The sequence below is a fragment of the Mobula birostris genome, chromosome 21 (assembly GCF_030028105.1).
Source record: "Mobula birostris isolate sMobBir1 chromosome 21, sMobBir1.hap1, whole genome shotgun sequence".
Taxonomy (NCBI): domain Eukaryota; kingdom Metazoa; phylum Chordata; class Chondrichthyes; order Myliobatiformes; family Myliobatidae; genus Mobula; species Mobula birostris.
The window spans coordinates 27091400-27112482 of NC_092390.1; the positions used below are offsets into that span (position 1 = coordinate 27091400).

At 41.4% G+C, this 21083-nt stretch overlaps 1 protein-coding gene across 2 annotated transcripts in view; it reads left to right on the top strand.

Annotated features, from left to right (window-relative positions):
- ank3b (ankyrin 3b) overlaps window positions 1–21083 on the top strand; it is a 390132-nt gene that overhangs the window by 146375 nt on the left and 222674 nt on the right. For both annotated transcript variants that reach the window (XM_072239211.1, XM_072239212.1), the window contains exon 2: window positions 1332–1433. In XM_072239211.1, the coding sequence (XP_072095312.1) occupies window positions 1332–1433 (102 nt within the window). The remainder of the gene's footprint in view (window positions 1–1331; window positions 1434–21083) is intronic.

The window sequence follows — 21083 nt, forward strand, 5'->3', positions numbered from 1 at the left end:
CCTGCCCTTTCTCTTCACTATTTCCATTTCTGGGTCGGGCAGACAACACAGGTATTTGTCCTGTCCTCCCATGCACTCTATTGTATCTGGTTTGTTGATGCCACATTCCAGATCAGTACCCACGATATGGTGCTGGATGCTGTCAGACCCAGTGAACTCCTCCAGCAGTTTGCTTTTTGCCTACAATATGTCTAACCTTCAGCTGATAGATCAACGTGTCTGATGCCTGCTTTGGAGAGACACATACACCAGCTTTTAATTGAAATGAAAATGCTATAATAACTAGAGTTGGCTCCACTTACTGGGATTTTTAAATCAATCTGCTATGATATTCGTGCATTCTCTGGATCTTATATGATTGTATTTTGCTAATTTCTATCATTATTTTCACATCAGTCATGTAACCGTTTACCATTTTCAATCGATTCAGAGGAGATTTACCAGGATGCTGCCTGGATTGGAGAGCATGTCTTACAAGGATAGGATGAGTGAAATAGGGCTTTTCTCTTTGGAGCAAAGTGGGATGAGAGTTGACTTGACAAAGGTGCACAAGTTGATAAGAGGCATAGATTGAGTGGATAGCCTGAAACTTTTTCCCAGGGTGGAAATGACTAATATGTGGGACATAATTTTAAGGTGATTGGAGGAAAGTATAGGGGGATGTCAGAGGTAAGTATTTTTTACACAGAGAGTGGTGGCTGCGTGGAATGCCCTGCCAGGGGTGGTGGTAGAGGGAGATACATTAGGGACATAGAAGAAATTCTTAGATAAGCACATGGATGACAGAAAAATAGAGGGCTATGTTGGTGGGAAGGGTAAATTGATCTAAGAGTAGAAGGGCTGAAGAGCCTGTACTGTGTTGTAGTGTTCTAATATCTATGTTCAATAGCAATTCATTCTTGTGTCTGCCTTTATCTCAATTTTATAATTTGTTTATCTAAAACGCCTTTTAGTTTGCTTGTAAGGCTACATCTAAGTCATCCAAAATTTTCTATCCTGTTGGAAGTATTGCATGACTTGTGACCTTTCAGAATCTTCATATTTTCCATCTGCAGTGCAGAAGTAAAGCAATCACAAATGTCAGCTGCAATTCATGCATGAAATTACTGCAGCGTCATGCAGCAATTGCCTACATTGGCTTGGCCACCTTGTATGTTATGGAAATTCTACTAAGGTCATAGAAGGGAGAACCCTGGGAAAATGAAATTTTACCAGAGTCAATTGTGCTTTCTCCTTTATTATTTCATTGTTGATCTAGTGTGAAATGTGTTCACTTGGTATTTAAACACTTGTGTCTAATGTAACACTTAACTTTCTCTCTTTTTATATAGACTGACACCAATGCAAGCTATCTACGTGCTGCCCGCGCCGGCAACTTGGAAAAAGCCCTTGATTATATCAAATCTGGAGTTGACATAAATATCTGCAACCAGGTATGTCAACACTACACGTTTAAGATGTGTTGAGTTTTTTCTTCAGTACTAAAGTAAAATAAAAGTTGATAAGCATCACTCTCTTGGTTAAGAATCTGAAATTAAATTATTCCACTAATTTAAGTACAGTGTTTCTCAATTCCTTTAGAAAATCAAGACTTTTGGAATATCCTACATGCTGGAGAGTGTGTAATGCATGGATCAAAATTAGTAATACATGACACTTTGTTGCCTTTCTTAAAATTAATTAGATCACAAAAGAAAATCTCAAAATGCCTTACAGAATTCACAGATCATGACCTAAAAAGTTGAGACATGAAATAAAATTTGCTCTAATAGTATTTAAGCAAATCAAATCAACATATTTATTTTTTAAATTTGCTTTTATTGATGTGTGCGCTGAGGATGTGGCTTCATGTTGTGGAAAATCTCAATAGAGACTGTTTTCTAGGAAAGCAACCAACACCCCTCCCTACCCTTCAGTAATGTGGGTATCGCCTGTATCTGCCTGATCTTGTATGCAAACTGTTCCTGTGCTTCGCATCAAAATCAATTGGCCTCTGTTTAATATTGTTACTAAAACATTTGACAATCCTTTCTCAGTGGAATCTGGGCTCACATTGCATTATGTGTTTTAAGGAAGTATATTTTCTGTCAGATTAGACATTTGGCAAGATTTTCCTATGACCGGCAAGCGGACTGAGCTGTTGGTTGTGTGCTGTTGATCCTGACATATTGCCATATTGGATCGTCTGAAGGGAGGCTGATCGATGATTGCTGTGCAATATAAAGGTTTTTTATCTGTAAATGATTGACTCTTCCCCTGAAATAATCTTTTGACAGTTGTCAGATTTTCCATCCCCTCGTTGGTCATGCATGAAGTCCTGTCATTTATAAAGATTAGCATTATATTAGCCTTATTTTAGATTAGGTGGGTGACAGTCAGGAAGGGGAAAGGGATTAAGGAGCCAGTGCAGAGTACTCCTGTGCCCATCCCCCTGAATAACAGTGACATCTCTTTGGATACTGTTAGGGCGGTTGACCTAACAGAGGAAAGTCAGGTCTCTGGCACTGAGTCTGCCTCTGTGACTCAGAAAGGAAAGGGGGAGAAGAAGCATGCTGTAGTCATAGGGGATTCATTAGTTTGGGAAATGGACAGAAGGTTCTGTGGGTGAGAGCAAGATTCCCAGATGGTATGTTGCCTCCCAGGTACCAGGGTCTGGGATATCTCTGATCAAGTCCTCAGCATTCTTAAGTGGGAAGGTGAATAGCCTGAAGTCGTGGTCCATGCAGGTGCTAATAACATGGGTAGAATGAGTGATGAGATTCTGCATAGAGAGTTCTGGGAGTTAGGTGCTAAATTAAAGGGCAGGATCTCCAGGCTTATAGCCTCAGGATTGCCACCTGTGCCACGTGCTAGTGAGGCCAGAACTAGGAAGATTATACACTTTAATACATGGCCAAGGAGTTGGTGCAGACAGGAGGGCATAAGGTTTTTGGATCATTGGGCTCTGTTCCAAGAAAGATGGGACTTATATAGAAGGAACAGTTTGCACTTAAATTGGAGGGGGACTAATATCCTAGTAGAAAGGTTGTTAATACTGCATGGTGGGGCTTACAGAGGGATAGTCACAAGAGTGTCAGAACAGTTAGTGGAGAGGTTGTGGAGGAAGATGCTGGTAAGACCTCAGACAAAGTTAGGAATCAAAAGGTTGAGCATGGTGCAACTAGTCCTAAACTGCATATATTTCAATGCAGCAAGTATTGTAGGAAAGGTGGATGATAGTGCTGAAGATGAGGTAGCTGTTTCACAAACAGAGGCGATGTGTAGTGAGGAGAGGCTGTTGATAGAGCAAAGTTGCAGTCAACAGGATGGGTTACAATGTAAAAGGTGGACAAAATCGAGAAAGGTGAATACAGGACTGAAGGTGTTGTATTTGAATGCGTGCAGTATACAAATAAGGTAGATGTACATGGACTTCAGTAAGGCCTTTGACAAGGTCCTGCATGGGAGGTTAGTTAGTAAAATTCAGTCACTAGGTATACATGAAGAGGTGGTAAATTGGATTAGACATTGGCTCAATGGAAGAAGCCAAAGATTGATAGTAGAGAATTGCTTCTCCAAGTGGAGGCCTGTGACTAGTGGTGTGCCACAGGGATCAGTGCTGGGTCCATTGTTATTTGTCATCTATATCAATGATCTGGATGATAATGTGGTAAATTAGATCAGCAAATTTGCTGATGATACAAAGATGAGGTGTAGTAGACAGTTAGAAAGGTTTTCAGAGCCTGCAGAGGGACTTGGACCAGCTGGAAAAATGGGCTGAAAAATGGCAGATAGAGTTTAATACAGACAAGTGTGAGGTATTGCACGTTGGAAGGACAAACCAAGGTACAGGGTTTGAACATACAGGGTTAATGGTAAGGCACTGAGGAGTGCAGTAGAACAGAGGGATCTGGGAATACAGATACAAAATTCCCTAAAAGTGGCGTCACAGTTAGATAGGGTCGTAAAGAGAGCTTTGGGTACATTGGCCTTTATTAATCAAAGTATTGAGTATAAGAGCTGGAATGTTATGATGAGGTTGTATAAGGCATTGGTGAGGCCAAATCTGGAGTATTGTGTTCAGTTTTGGTCACCAAATTACAGGAAGGATATAAATAAGGTTGAAAGAATGCAGAGAAGGTTTACAAGAATGTTGCTGGGACTTGAGAAACTCAGTTACAGAGCAAGGTTGAATAGGTTAGGACTTTATTCCCTGGAGCGTGGAAGAATGAGGGGAGATTTGATAGAGGTATATAAAATTATGTTGGGTATAGATAGAGTGAATGCAAGCAGGCTTTTTCCACTGAGGCAAGGGGAGAAAAAAACCAGAGGACATGGGTTAAGGGTGAGGGGGGAAAAGTTTAAAGGGAACATTAGGGTGGGCTTCTTCACACAGAGAGTGGTGGGATGATGGAATGAGCTGCCAGACAAGGTGGTAAATGCGGGTTCTTTTTTAACATTTAAGAATAAATTGGACAGATACATGGATGGGAGGTGTATGGAGGGATATGGTCCGAGTGCAGGTCAGTGGGACTAGGCAGACAATGGTTCGGCACAGCCAAGAAGGGCCAAAAGGCCTGTTTCTGTGCTGTAGTTTTTCTATGGTTTCTATCGTACTTGTGGTACAGTTGCAGATTGGCAGGTATGATGATGCAGGTATCACTGAATTGTGGCTGAAAAAAGATTATAGCTGGGGGTTTAATGTCCAAGGATGCACATTGTATCAAAAGGACAGGCAGGAAGGCGGAGGGGGCAGTGTTGCTCTGTTGGTAAAACATGAAATCGAATCATTAAAAAGAAGTGACTTAGGGTCAGAAGGTGTTGAGTGTTTGTGGATAGAGCTAAGGAACTGCAAGGGCAAAGAGACTCTGATGGGAGTTGTTTATAGACCCCCAGAATAAGGACTTAGTCTACAAATTACAGCGGAATTGAAAATACATGACAAAAGGGCAAATTTACAATAATTATGGGGGATTTCAATATGCAGGTGGATTGGGAAAATCGGGTAGGTGCTGGATCCCGGGAGGGGAAGTTTCTAGTGTCTATGAGATGGCTTTTTAGAGCAGCTTGTAGTTGAACCCACTAGGGGATCAACTATTCTCGCTTGGGTATTGTGCAATGAACCAGAATTGATCAGAGACCTTAAGGTAAAAGGAACCCTTAGGGGTTAGTGATCATAATATGATCAAATTCACCCTGAAACTTGAGGAGAAGCTAATGTCAGATGTATCAGTATTATAGTGTAGTAAAGGGAATTACAGAGGCATGGGAGAGGTGTTGGCCAGAATTGATTGGAAAAGAACACTGGCAGGGATGACAGGAGAGCAGCAATGGCTGGAATTTCTGGAAGTAATTCGGAATGCACAGGATATATGCATCCCAGACAGGAGGAAGTATACTAAAGGAAAAATGACACAACCGTGGCTAACAGAAGTCAAAGTCAGCATAAAAGACAAAGAGAGGGCATATAATAGAGCAAAGTTAGAGGATTAGGAAGCTTTTCAAAACCAACAGAAGGTAACTAACAAAGTCATTAAGAAGATAAAGATGGAATATGAAAGTAAGCTAGCCAATAATATCAAAGTAGATACCAAAAGTTTCTTCAGATACTTAAAGTGTAAATAAAGTGATACTAAAAGAGGTGATAGTGGATATCAGACTATTGGAAAAATGATGCTGGAGAGCTAGTAATGGAGGACAAGAAAATGGGAGACAAACTGAATAATTATTTTGCATCAGTCTTCACTGTGGAAGATACTAGCAGTAGCGGATGTTGGAGTTGATTATCAAGGATGAGTTTTCAGGGTACTTGGAGGCACATGATAAGATAGGCCATTATTAGCATGGTTTCCTCAAGGGAAAATCTTGTCTGACAAATCTGTTGGAATACTTGAAGAAACAACAAGCAGGATAGACAAAGGAGAATCGGTTGATGGAATTTCAGAAGGCCTTTGACAAGGTGCCACACATGTGGCTGCTTAGCAAGCTTCGAGCCCATGATATTACAGGAAAGATTCTAGCATGGATAAAGCAGTGGCTGATTGGCCAGAGGGAAAGGGTGGGAATAAAGGAAGCCTTTTCTGGTTGGCTGCTGGTGACCAGAGGTGTTTCACAGGGGTCTGTGTTGGGACTCATTCTTTTTACATTATATGTCAATTATTTGGATGATGGAATTGATGGCTTTGTTGCAAAGTTTACAGATGATATGAAGATAGATGGAGGGGCAGGTAGTTTTGAGGAAGTAGAGAGGCTACAGAAGGACTTAGAGTAGGAGAATGGGCAAATGGAATGCAGTGTCAGGAAGTGTATGGTCATGCACTTTGGTAGAAGAAATGAAAAAGTTGATTATTTTCTAAATTGAAAGAAACTGAGGTGCAAAGGGGTTTGGGAGTCCTTGTGCAGGATTCCCTAAAGGTTAATTTGCAGGTTGAGACTGTGGTAAGGAAGGCAGATGTGATGTTAGCATTCATTGCAAGAGGACCAGAATATAAAAGCAAAGGAGTAATGTTGAGACTTTATGAGCCATTGGAGAGGCCTCACTTGGAGTATTGTGAACAGTTTTGGGCCCCTTATCTTAAAAAGAATGTGCTGAAACTGGAGACGGTTCAAAGGAGGTTCACAAAAATGATTCTGGGATTGAATAGGTTGTCATATCAAGAGCTTTTTATGGGTCTGGGCCTGTATTCACTGGAATTCAGAAGAATGAAGGTGACCTTATTGAAACCTATCGAATGGTGAAAGGCCTCAATAGAGTGGATGTAGAGAGGATGTCTCCTGTGGTGGGAGAGTCTAAGAATAGAAAGGTGTCCTTTTAGAACAGAGGTGAGGGGGGATTTCTTTACCCAGAGAGTGGTGAATCTATGAAATGGAATTCTTTGCCACAGGCAGCTTTAGAGGCCAATTTTTTACGTATATTTAAGCCAGAGGTTGATAGATTCTTGTTTGGTCAGGTTAAGAAGGGATACGGAGAGAAGGCAGGAGATTAGGGCTGAGAGGAAAATTGGATCAGCCATGATGAAATGGTGGAGCAGACTCAATGGGCCAAATGGCCTAATTTTGCTTCTATCTCATATGGTCTTATTTGTCACGCGTACATTGAAACACACAGTGAACTATGTCATTTGCCTCAAATCGACAAGGATTGTGTTGGACAGACTGCAAATGTGATATGTTTCTGGTTCCAACATAACATGCCCACATCTGTCTAACTATCCATATGTCTTTGAGATATGGGAGGAAACCGGATTACCCGGAAGAAACCCACATGGTCACTGGAGGAGCATACAAACTTCTTGCAGTCATTGGTGGGAATTGAGTCCTGATTGCTGAAAGTTGGCACTGTAAAGCAATGTGCTAGCCACTATGCTACACGTTTTTCATGTTAGAGAAACTTCCATGATTTTAAAAAGCATATGCTCAATTGTCAATAATGCTGAGTAACACTTGGGAATTTTCAGTTTGTAATAGGGAGGATGAAGAGATACTGAGTTTTATGGAGTGCATTGCGGTGGTATGAAGTGTCGCATAAGTTACGCAGTCCGTTCTTTTCCCTGCAACGCTGTGATTCCTCTGCTCTGCTTGGCTTTCTTACTATGCCCCTATAAATACAAAGATTCTAACTACAGCAGACATTCCGTCTTCATGTTGCTTACAGTTCCTGGAAGGTCAGTCTTACCTAAACATTGAATGCTGAGATTTGTCTCGACATTGTATTTCTTAATGGTTCCAAGACATAATCAGGAAACCATTTTTCTTATTGTTGGCTTTATCAACAGCCTTTTCTCAAAAATTTTTATTGATCATTTTTGATTAAGTATTTTGGAATAATAACATGCTCTAGGACAGGGGTTCCCAACGTGGAGTCCACGGACCGATGATTAATGGCATAAAAAAATGACTGGGAACCCTTCCTCTAGGATATGGACATCAATTGAATGAATTTGGAAACAGTTGGGTAGGAAAGACTGCTTTTTTTAAAACTTGTTGATGAATTGGGTTTATTAGAAATTAAGAACAATTTAACTAGTATAGGTCACTTCATTGAATTTCTAGCTTGATGATGGTTGTTCCCTCTCAAGGGTCTCCAGATCTCAAGATCTACAACTTATCCTGGGTTCTGAATTTGTTGGGGGCAATTTTGAGAGTAGCATCCTTTTTTTGAGGTCCATATGCTTGACATCTAAATGCAGAGGTTTTGACAAGTGAGGCTGCCTGATGACTGGTTGTGTTCTGCAGAAAGGAAGCTCAAAGAATAACTAAACAGTCATTGTCGGGAGGTCAGGCAGGCATGTCTGTGGTTGCGGATGTGACAACAGGATGGTGTGTTGTCACCCTGTGTCTGGGATATCGCTGAGTTAGTCTGGAACATTCTGAAAGGGGAGAATGTGGAGTCAGAATCAGGTTTATTATCACTGTCCTATACGATGTTCGGGCAGGTGGGGCTCGTCAGCCTTGGACGACAGCCCGCCTAGGAGAAGAAAAACTCTGATTTCAAACCTCCGCTGCCTTGCGGCTATGCCCACGCGTGGGACAGGCTTCGGGACTAAACCCCGAGGAAGAAATTCAGAGCCGGGGTCCCTAAGGCAGTTTGATGTTGTTTACAACTTCACTCTGGCAACCTTGCGATGACACTGGTGCCAAGCTGTATCAGCGCTTGCCCTTCCCTTGGACTACATCAGTGACGTGGAGAGGGAGAACCCACTGCACAGGCAACAGCTGGTTCTTCAAATCTGCCTGCCCAGGCTTGCGCCCTGGAGAGGACACAGTCCACCAGAGGTGCAAACCTATGATCCCTGGGATCGACAGCTACCTACTACTATACGATGTGAAATTTGTTGTTTTGTAGCAACAAAACAGTGCAAAGGCATAAAATTATCATAAACTACAAAATAAGTAAATAGTGCAAAAAAAAGAAATAAAGAGGCAGTGTTCATGGACCACTCAGAAATCTGATGATGGAGGGGAAAGAGCTGTTCCTGAATAGTTGAGTGTGGTTCTTCAGGCTCCTGTACCTCATTTCTGATATTAGTAACAAGAAGAGGGCATGTCCCGGATGGTGAGCATCCCTAATGATGGATACCACCTTTTTTAAGGCACCATCTCTTGAAGATACTCTCTATGATAGGGAGGATTGTGCCTGTGATAGAGCTGTCTGCAACCTTCTGCAGTCTTTTGTGATGTTGTACATTGATACTGGCCTGTGATGAAACCAGTTAGAATGCTCTCCACCGTACATCCGTAGAAACATGCAAAAATCTTTGGTGATTTACCAAATCTCCTCAACTCATAACCAAGTAGAGCTACTGGTACGCCTTCTTCATGATTGCATCAATATTTTGGACTCAGGACAGATCTTTGGAGGTATTGACACCCAGGACTTTAAAGTTGCTCATCTTTTCAACCACTGACCCCTCCCTGAAGTCATGGCCCATGTTGGTATGACATGCGTAAGGAGAGAAGTGAGATTCTGCAAAGACAATTTAGGGAGTTAGGTAGCAAGTAGGTTTGAAAAGTTGTTTGTAAGCTTGACGTTAGTCTTTGTGGCTGAGATAATGGGTTTAGAAATAGGAAGGTAAATATGTACCTAAAGATTGATGCAGGAGAAGGGCTTCGAATATTTGGGTAACTGGACTCTCTTCCAAGGATGAGTTTTCAGGGTACTTGGAAGCACATGACAAAACAGGCCAAAGTTAGCATGAGGGGTAACTTTTACAGGAAGGTTGGGTAGTACCTAAACTGGGGTGATACCAATATCCTGACAGGGAGGTTTGCCAGTGCTGCTCAGGATGGTTTAAGCTAGTGACGCAGGGGTGTGAGACCTAAATTACATTGTTGCAAGAGAAGCAAGGAGGATTTGTAGTGAATGGCACTAGCACACCTAGAGGGCAGAGTAGGCAGAGATAGGTGGAGGAGCAGAAGAGGGCTGATAGCAATGTTCCCTGTAAATTTTTTTTTATAGCTGCGCAGGCCAACCGTGCTCTGAGCAGGACATTTTTATGCAGTGGAAAACTGTGGGGCACATTAAATATTTATTTTTGTAATATGCATACTATGAATATTTAGAATAAAAATTGAAAAATCACATACCTTTAATTAATAAATTAAATCAAAGGGTATAATGTAATACAGTACAACAAAAAAAATCTTGCACGTTTCGTTAACGTTTTCTGGCTGTGTCCAATTCCAGCTCTTTGGCTCAACAGGCCTTAGGTGAGAACGGGCTTGGGCAAGCACAGACGGAGGTTATCAGTGAGTTGCTTGTAAGTTTTTTCTCTCTATTAGAACATAGCTAGTGCACTGAGAATGGGTCCAGAGTTAGTGGTATGTTCCTTGTGTGAGACATGGAAACTCTGGGAGACCTTTACCTGAATCCCTGATGACGATATCCGCATGAGGTGCATCGAGCCCCAGCTCCTTAGAGACAGCGTTAAGGAACTGAAGCTGCAGCTGGTTGACCTTCGGCTCATAGAGGAAAATGAGGAGCTGATAGATAGGAGCTACAGAGAGGTAGTCACCCCTAAGTTACAGGAGGCAGGCATCTGGGTGACTATCAGGAGAGTGCAGAGTACCCTTCTGACCATTCCCCTCAATAATAAATGTACTGCTTTGGATACCATTTGGGGTTGGGGGCGATGACCTACCAGGGAAAGTGGCAGTGATCTATCTTTGGCACTGAGTCTGTCTCTGTGACTCAGAAGGGAAGGGGGAAGAAAGGAGTGTAGTAGTGATAGGGGGTTGCATAGTTAGAGGAGCATACAGCAGACTCTATGGAATCTGTTGAAAGAGACACCCAGATGGTATGTTGCCTCATAGGTGCTATGGTCAGCGATGTCTTGGATTGGGTCCACAATATTCTAAAGGGGATGGGGGGGTGAGCAGCCAGGAGTGTAGGGAAGGAATCACCTGTAGAAAAAGGATGAGCTATACCTAACCTGAGGGGAACCAATATCCTTGCGGGCAGATCTGATAGAGCCGTTGGCGAGGGCTTAAGCTAATCTGGCAGGGGCATTGGAACTGTAGTAATAGGCTGAGGAATGGGCAGTTGGTATACAAGTAGAGGCAATGAGACTCTGAGGAATGTGGCTATGAGACTGCGAGGAATAGGCAGTTGGTATAGAAGTAGAGACTATGAGCAAAGACAGGCAAATGAAAAGGCAAAATTGCAGTTAGTGAGATGAAAATTCACCCTGCAGTTTGAGAAGGAGAAGCAAAACTTAGATGTATCAGTATTACAGTGGAGTAAAAGGAATTACAAAGGCATGGGAGGGGAGCTGGCCAAAGTTGATTGGAAGGGGACACTAGCAGTGATGACAGCAGAACAGCAATGGCTGGAGTTTCTCGGAGCAATTCAGAAGGTGCAGGAAAGATACATCCCAAAGATTAAGAAGTAGTCTGAAGGCAGGATAAGGCAACTGTGGCTGACAAGGGAAGTCAAAGATAGCATAAAAACAAAAGAGAGGTCACATAATATAGCAAAAAATAGTGGGAAGTTAGAGGATTGGGAAGCTTTTAAAACCAACAGAAAATGGCTAAACAGCCACAAAGAGAGAAAAGATTAAATATAAAAGTAAGCTAGCCAATAATATAAAGGAGGATTCATAAAGTTTTTTCAGATATATAAAGAGTAAAAGAGAGATGATAGTGGATATTGGACTGCTGGAAAATGACATTGGAGAGGTAGTAATGGGGTACAAACAAATGACAGATGAACTTAGTAAGTATTTTGTGTCAGTCTTCACTGTGCATGAGCAGAATGCCAGAAATGCAACAGTGTCAGGGGCAGAAGTGAGTGTCGTTGCTATTACTAAGGAGAAGATACTTGGGAAGCTGAAAGGTCTGGAGTTAGATAAGCCTCCTGGACAAGATGGACAACGCCCCATGGTTCTGAAAGAAGTAGTTGAAGAGATTGTGGAGACATTAGTAATGATCTTTCAAAAATCACTAGATTTTGGAGGACTGGAAACTTGCAAATGTCACTATATTCTTTAAGAAGGGAAAGGGCAAAAAGAAAGGAATTTATAGGCCAGTTAGCCTGACTTCAGTGGTTGGAAAAATGCTGGAATCAATTACTAAAGATGAGTCTTCAGGGTACTTGGAAGCACATGACAAAACTGGCCAAAGTTAGCAAGAGGGAAATCGTGCCTGACAAATCTGTTGGAACACTTTGAGGAAGTAACAGACAAGATAGACAAAAGAGAGTCAAAGGATGTTGTTTATTTGGATTTTCAGAAGGCCTTTGACAAGGTGCCGCACATGAGGCTGTTTAACAAGATAAGATCCCGTTGTCTTACAGGAAAGATACTAGCATGGGCGGAAGATTGACTGACTGGCAGGCAGGAGGCAAATAGTGGGAATAAGGGGAGCCTTTTCTGGTTGACTCTTGGTGACAAGTGATGTTCCTCAGGGGTTGGTGGTGGAAACGCTTCTTTTCATGCTATATGTCCATGATTTGGATGAAGGAATTGATTACTTTGTGGCCAAGTTTGTGGATGAAACAAAGATAGATGGAGGGGGCAGGTAGTGTTGAGAAAAGCAGGGCGCCTGCAGAAGGATTGGAAGAATGGGCAAAGAAGTGGCAGATAGAATATAGTGTAGGGAAGTGCATGGTCATGTGCTTTGGTAGCAAGAATAAAATTGGGAGAAAATTCAGAAATCAGGCGTGCAAAGGGACTTGAGAGTTCTCAAACAGAATTCCCTAAAGGTTAACTTGCAGGTTGAGTCAGTGGTAGGGAAGCCAAATAATGTTAGCATTCATTTTGAGGGAACTAGAACACAAAAGCAAGTATATCACGCTGAGGCTTTATAAGCCATGGTCAGACGGCATTTGGAGTTTTGTGAGCAGTTTTAGACCCCTTATGTGCTGCTTTTGGAGAGGGTCCGTTGGAGGTTCATGAGAATGATCCCAGGAATGAAAGGGTTAACATATGAGTATTGTTTGATGGCTCTGGGCCTGTACCTGTTGGAGTTTAGAAGAATGAGAGGGGAATCACATTGAATCCAATCTAATATTGAAAGGCCTGGATAGAGTGGACATGGAAAGGATGTTTCATATAGTTGGGGAGTCTTGGACCAGAAGGCACAGACTCAGGACATTCCTTTAGAACTGACGTGAAGAGGAATTTCTTTCCAGAGGGTTGTGAATCTGTGGAATTTATTGCCACAGATGGCTGTGGAGGTCAAGTCATTGGGGATATTTAAAGCGGAGCTTGATATGTTCTTGATTAGTAATGGTGTCAAAAGTTATGGGGAGAAGACAGGAGAATAGGGTTAAGAGAAATAATAAATCAGCCATGATCGAATGGTGGAGAAGACTCAATGGTCCTGTAATTTATGGTCTAACCATGATGCTGCCTGGATTAGAGGGCATATGTTATAACAAGAAGTTGGACAAACTTTAGTTGTTTTCTCTGGAGTGGCAGAGACTGGGGGGGTGTTTTGATAGAGGTTTATAAGATTATGAGAGGCATAGATAGAGTAAACAGACAGTATATTTTCCCCAGGGTTGAAATATCTAAAGTGATGGTATTGGGTTTGCTGACTACAAAGTTCTATACTCAATTGCAACAAGTAACCTCACTGAAGGGAGATGATACAGTAACCACCTGCTCTTCAAAGACTAATTCACATCCCTGTTTATTCTCCACATTGAGTTAAACCGCCCATACCCACTATTTGAGCATATAGCTTCTTGGTAGCCCTCCCCCTACCAAGGAGAAGATACTTCCATCTAACAAAGAAGTTTAAAGTACGGTTAATTTATTTTCAGTGATACATGTTTAAATCTACACAACACTCTTAAAACACATTTAAAACTCACAGAGAATCTATGTCTTAAACATATTCCAAATTACAAACTGTTCCAAAAATGCAAACCATTTGCAAAACGCAGGTACATTTTCTATAAACTAAAGAGCCGTAGCAATCATGCAGAGAATCGAATCGTCATCTGCAGAAATCGTGAGACCATAAGACCTAGGAGCGTAATTAGGCCATTTAGCCCATTGAGTCTGCTCCACCGTTTGATCATGGCTGATTTGTTATTCCTGTCAACCTCATTCTCGTATCTTCTCCTCGTAACCTTTGACACCCTTACTAATCAAGAATCTACCAACCTCTTTAAATATACCCCATGACTTGGCCTACACAGCCTACTGTGGTAATGCACTCCTGAGATTCACCGACCGCCCTGTAGCTAAAGAAGTTCCTCTTCATCTCTGTTCTAAATGGATATCCTTCTACTCTTGAGTCTGTCCCCTCTGGTCTTAGACAGCTTGCCACAGGAAGCATCCTCTCCACATCCCCCCTAACTAGTCCTTTAAATATTCGATTGGATTCAATGAGATCCGCTCCTCATTCTAAAGTCCAGCATACAGGCCTAGAGCCATCAAACGCTCTTCATACATGAACTCTGTAATTCCTGGGATCATTCTAATGAATCTTCTCAGGATCCTCTCCAATGGAAGCACATCCTTTCTTAGATAAGTGGTCCAAAACTGCTCACAGTACTTCAAGTGCAGTCTGACAAATGTCTACTAAAGCCTCAGCATTACGTCCTTGTGCGGGATTGTTGGTCCAAAAGGCCTGTTACCGTACTATATCTCTAAAATTAAATAAAATAAAGCTCCACTTCCTGATAAGAATTCACCATTTCTCTGTGAAATTCCATGGCATTTCTATGCATAGGAAAGAAACCACGAGGTAACATCTTTATTCACTTGTAGCAAGTTTGGACCAATGATTAGGGAAAAGTATTCATGCTTGCAGTGAGCAGCCAGGACCATAGTCAGTTAAGTACATACAATCAAAATTATTGATTGAGTGTTTGTGCAGAAAGATGTTGAGTCGCAGGGAATTATGAGCATGCAGTCTAGTGAAATTAGGAGTGTGACAAACACAATGACGTCACTAATTTAACATGTACATTTCATTACTTTATTGTTGCCAAACAATTAATACAATTAGTACAATCATCACAGCGATATTTGGTTCTGTGCTTCAAGCTCCCTGGAGTTCAAATCGATAGTAAATATAATACAAATTTAAGTTATAAATCATAAATAGAAAATAGAAAAAAGGAAGTAAGGTAGTGCAAAAAAAAAACCGAGAGGCAGGTCCGGATATTTGGAGGGTACGGCCCAGATCCGGGTCAGGATCAGTTCAGCAGTCTTATCACAGTTGGAAAGAAGCTGTTCCCAAATATGGCTGTACGAGTCTTCAGGCTCCTGAGCCTTCTCCCTGAGGGAAGAGGGATGAAGAGTGTTTTGGCTGGGTGGGTTGTGTCCTTAATTATCCTGGCAGCGCTGCTCCAACAGCGTGCGGTGTAAAGTGAGTCCAAGGATGGAAGACTGGTTTGTGTGATTTGAACCAAAAACTACAATGCATGTTGCATCAGGTCCATTGTTACTCTTTGGGACAAAAGCCTTCAGTCAAATGATGGTTTGTACTTCATTATTATTCATAGCCTTGTCTCTGCATACTTAAGTACACTAGCATAATCCTAATTGACCTTCAGTGCTCCATCTCTTCTGAACTTCAGCATCTTCCAAGCCAAGAATCTTCCATTCCATGTCAAGCCCTAATTGACCATCATCTATTCTTACAGATCTCAGTTGGTTCCCAGTCCTCTTGTCTCCTTACATTTAAAATTTCTACCCTTGTGCATGGGTACCTCTATCAGCCACATTAATTCCATATCCTACTTCAAAGCCGTAAATCCATAAATGTTGCATTGCCCTTGGGTGGGTACATAAGAACAAGAGACCCTCGAGCCTGTTTATTCACTCAGTTAGGTTAAATAGGTGTGACAGAGGGCCCTGTCACTGGCCTTGTGCAGCATTGCAATAACTTTACAACCTCAAAGTAATGCACACAAGCACATACAGGGAATAACAGGAAGTTTATTAATAGGTAAATGATTTTTTTGTTTAATGTTTGTTGTTTGTTGAGCACTCCATTGTCTGTTCATTTGTTTTGTGGTTTGGCAGTTTCAGGTACGTCTCGGCAAAACCGAAGTGCTGCTTGCAGGCTGGTATTATTCGTGAGAAACCTGCAAGTATGCGGTGTGCAGAAGGGGGAGGGGGGGAGGCTAAAGATACAAAGTGGAGTTCAGTGTATCCCCCAGGGTGTGGTTGGAGATAGACCCTCTTTGCGGTAGGTGTTTGTGAACGAAGTTGAGGAAGGAGTGACTATTGGTTGATATATGTAAATATTATGATGTGTGTATATATGTGTGTGTGTGTGTGTGTGTGTGTGTATGTGTATATATATATATATATATATATATATATAGTACAGTCGGCCCTCCTTACCGCGCGGGATTGGTTCCGAGACCCCCCCGCGGATCCCAAAAAACGCGGATGCTCAGTGCAGGTGGACTTTAGGACCCAGGGCAGCACAGGACCCACCGCCCGCAGTGTTTCTGTTCCATTGACTTATAATACCTAATACAATGTAAATGCTATGTAAATAGTTGTTATACTCTATTATTTAGGGAATAATGACAAGAAAAAAAGTCTGTACATGTTCAGTACAAACACAACCATCGTAGATCTTGTGGGAACGCTGATGCTGCCTCGGCATCAACCGATCCCGATTCTCCCGTGATCTTTAAGTTCTTGAGGCTGTAGCGCTTTACATAGCCAGCCAGCCATCCCTAGCACTAACACTTCCACGAATTTCAGCTTCTTTCTGCTTTATTGTATGAATGCTCGATTCGTTCTTACTGACTTTACGGCTCACTTCAGAATGCGACATGCCACTTTTCAAAAGATCTAATATTTCTAATTTCTTGGCAAGAGATAGCACTTTACGCTCCCTCTTAGCCTTTGAGGAAATGCTTTGACCATGTAGTTGCTTCTTAGGAGCTATTTTTTCACAGAAACAAAGTAGCGAACAAACGAGACGCGAGGCTAACAATGCCCGGTTTTCCCGATTCGCGGTTGGTTGAATTCGCGCATGCGGAACTCGTGGATAAGGAGGGCCGACTGTATATATTTTTTCTTTCCTCAATGTACATATCTTTTAACATTTTGGAACTTGGTGTGAAAAATTGGAAGCACACAATAAAACACCTGCACCTGCTATTGCAGCAGACTCAGTTTTTTTTCAAGGGACGTAAAGCCCATAAAGCACCTCTACATCACAATTGGTCTGTTTTAATTTCATCTACTTCTCTTAGTTTCTTACCTTCAATACCCTTAGCTTACAAAGATCTTCAACTAACTAAGCTTGACTCATTGAATTCTCTATCCCAAATCCCTCAGTGTTTGTCTGGCCTAGATTTATCTGAAGCCTTGGTTGTTTTGCTCTCTGCAGATACTACACCTTCATGGCATTTTGCTATTATCTCAAACTTCTAGCATCCTCAGTATTGTACTCTTGTATAACTAGAAAACAACATTGAATGTTGACCCAAATGGAATCTGCTTAATCTCTCATCAGGACAAATATGCTATTACAGGAATTGCTGTGTGCAGATTGTAAGGGGCATTTCGTGTAAACATAGAATAATATGTATAGAGCTGTACATTAAACTGTGCTGTCTTGGCATTTGTCCCAGAAAATTAATTCCCTTGATTGACTCGCATAGTTTCATTTCCTTGATAGTTTTCTACAATGCAAAATGAATGGAGCCTATTGTAGAAGCAAATAAACTGAATATTTAAGTTTTTTCAAGACTCTAGTACAGTGTTAAATATGTGAGGTGTTTCTTTTGAATGAACTATTTTGAAACATTCGAAGTACAGTGGATTCCAGTTAATTGGGACACATCAGGACCAGTACATTTTGACCCAGTTAAGCAGCTGCCCCAATTAGCCGAAGTTTCATGGAAATAGTTAAACAGGTATAAAAGGACAAATTACTGTTTAACTGAGTAACAAATTATTGATTCAAATGAAATACAGAACAAGTTAGAACACTATCAATACTACTACAGTACTATAAAACTGTGCTTTAGTTCCTAATCGTTATTGATGGAGCAATTCATTCAGTGCCGCTGTCATGTTCTTTTGATTGACTATAAATGAACAAAATCAGCATAGACACCTAGTGAAGATATGGACTACCTTCATACAATGGTATTGACAATTGCATCCTCCAACTCTTCATTGTCATTGTGATATTCAAGATGATTGTCGATATCTTCAAATTCTTCATAGTCCTTAACTTGTTGAAGTAGTGAAATCATTCCATTTGCATTCATGGCTGTTTCTGGCATCTCCAAGCCTGAATGCTTGAAACTGTAGTGAGCAAAACAGTTCTGAATTGTCTTACTGCTTATTTCTTGCCAAATATCAGTGACAAAAATCACTGCTTTTTGACCACAAGCACATGCAACTGACATTATTTAAAAACTGTACCGTAGTGTAATGTCTAATGGCCACACAAGTGCATGCATATGACACTAGTTAGAAACTGCTCGCAAACAATCTCTTGCCCCAATTAAACAGCATAGTGTTCCAAATAAGCGAAGGGAATCCCGACTATTTTCTTGATTAGTTTTTGGTCTTTTGGAGTTGTCCCAAACAAGCAGCTGTCCAATTAACCGGAATCTACTGTATTTAAGTTTCTTTCATCAGCCTGTAGAGGAAAGGTCTTTTAGATTTTCGTAGGAGGTGCTTCTAAATGGCCAATGTTTGCTAATGGACTTGTCAGTTCTGAGAAACCCTTTGGTAAATTTTGTCAGATAGGAGTCTGACAGTAGAGACACTCTAGTTCACCTCCCTTAGACCCTGAATCAGGTATATTACAAATGCGTTTTTAAAAATGTAAATAGAATTAACATTAAGCAACATGAATGGTTGTCCCCGTTCTGGCATTTGGTAATATTGTGTATGATCATCCTCCTCAATTCAGCTTTTCTGCCAATCTCGATGTACCTTGATCACCTGCACCGTGTTTGAGATGGAGATACTCACTGTCCCATCAGCATTTCTATGTACTCCCTGAAGAATGTAGATAGATTCAAATTTATTTCTCACATGCCCATTCAAACGTGCAAACAACACACCTGAGGGTTTGCTGGGGGAGCCACCAAGCGTTGCTGGAATGTGTGCCTTCATCCTATGATGTGGTGCTGATCTATAGTATATAAACCTACTCTTGATCAATCTATCCTTCTCTCCCACACAGCCCTTTCTTTACACCCTTGTGCCCATCTAAGAGACATTTAAATGTTCCTGTTGTATTGGCCTGTACCACCATCCCTAGCAGTGCATTCTAGGCATCCACTGCTCTCTGTGTAAAAAAAAACACCTACCTCTGGCGTCTCCCCAAAACTTGGGGAAAAGATGCTGGCTGTCAATTCTCTCTAAACCTCTCATGATCTTTTACATCTTATAGAGGTGAAATTTGCATCTATCTTCTCTGGTCCTTTAAGAATTCTGTAAATTTCAATGCGATCACTCATTTGGCTAAACTCCTGAGAGTATTGGAGCAGTCTACTTAATCGCTCCTCACAGGACTAAGGTGCTGTCCTCGGAGTTAGTGTGTGGATGGGAAAGAGTCCAGAACGGAAACAGGTTGAAGCAACAGGGACAGGGCAATGAAATCGAGCCTTTTTAAATTTAATTACTCACTACCACACCTTCACTAGTCTGCACAAGGTAGTGGCTTGGAGCCTACACAGGTTGGTGAGAGTCAAGTAATGAGTGACAGCACTAGAGTCAGATATTTAGAAGAGATGTGACACGTGAAAGGGCGCCACTGCAGGTCAGTGATGGTGGGTGATTACTGACGGGAGTCTGTGCGAGGTGAGATGCATCGTCTTCTGTGAAGATATAGTTCCGTTGCAGCTGGGAAACAGCACGCTGTGTTGATCATTAGAGATGGAGCAGTTTAGCTGTGTGATTTGAAAGTGTGTTCCCCCACACTGGAATTAGGAATAGAAGTATTCTGTATAATTTAATGTTTTCACTATTACTGTATTATTGTTCACAGTTATAGATAGTGAGGCAAAGCATGAGAGTGAGCTTCCAGATTTCCATTTTTACCTACATATTTATCTATAACCTTCAGTGACGTGGCTTCTGCACTACTCTTTGGTAGTGAATTCCACAAGTTCACCACCCTCTGAGTGAGGACATTTCTTCTGGCGTTTTGCACTGTAACCTGAGATTGTGGCACTCTCATTCTCAAAACTCCAGACAGAGGAATTATTTTCTCCACAGACAGTAAACAATACAACTGTAGTCAACAGAATCTCTTCATAGTCTTACCATCCCTGGAACCATTTGGGTGAATTTTTACTGTACTTCCTCTATGGCAGATATATCCTTTCATGAGTATGGAGACCAAAACTGTACACACTGATCCAAGTATGTCTCACTATACTGTATAACTGTAGCAGAACAAACCTGCTCCTATACTTAAAACCTCTTGCAATGAAGACCAACATAGCATTTGCTTTCTCTACTGCTTACTGTAGTTTGGTTTTTATGGCTGGCGTATCAAGACACTTGAGTCTATTTGTACATCAACATTTCACAGTCGAAGTAATGTGCCAACTTTCTGCTTTTCCTATTAAAATAATTGGCCAGGTTTATCATTGTTATTCTGCATCCGCCATGATTTTTTTTCCATTCATTCAATCTGTTCGGGTTGCATTGAAAGTACTTTGCATCCTGCTCACAATCTCAGTTTCACATCATCGGCAAACTTCATCATTGCATTCAATTCCCAAGTCCAAATGAATGCAGTGTGTTATCTATTTATAATCTGAGATCCTTGCCCTGATCCCTGTGATCTCTCTTTAGTGAAAGACTAATTCATTCCTGGTTTCTACCTGTCAATCAGTCCTCCTTCGATACCTATTCTTTTCAGTGGGTTGAGGGTTGAGGCAACCAGAAGTATGGAAAGAGGAGACTTTGAAAACACTTTTAAATTGGAGGTAACACTTAATCAAGAGATCAAGAACCATGTAATCCCACATATACAGCACTGATGGGGATGGTATAATCTGAAAGGAAGACAGCAGAGGATGGAATAGATTGCATTTTGTTTCAGGTACACCATTATCTCCCCTTTGATTCTTCGGTCACTTGCAATACAATAGCCAGTCCTTGTAATATCCTTTTAAACTGAGAACTCTTCATCCAGAATCCCTG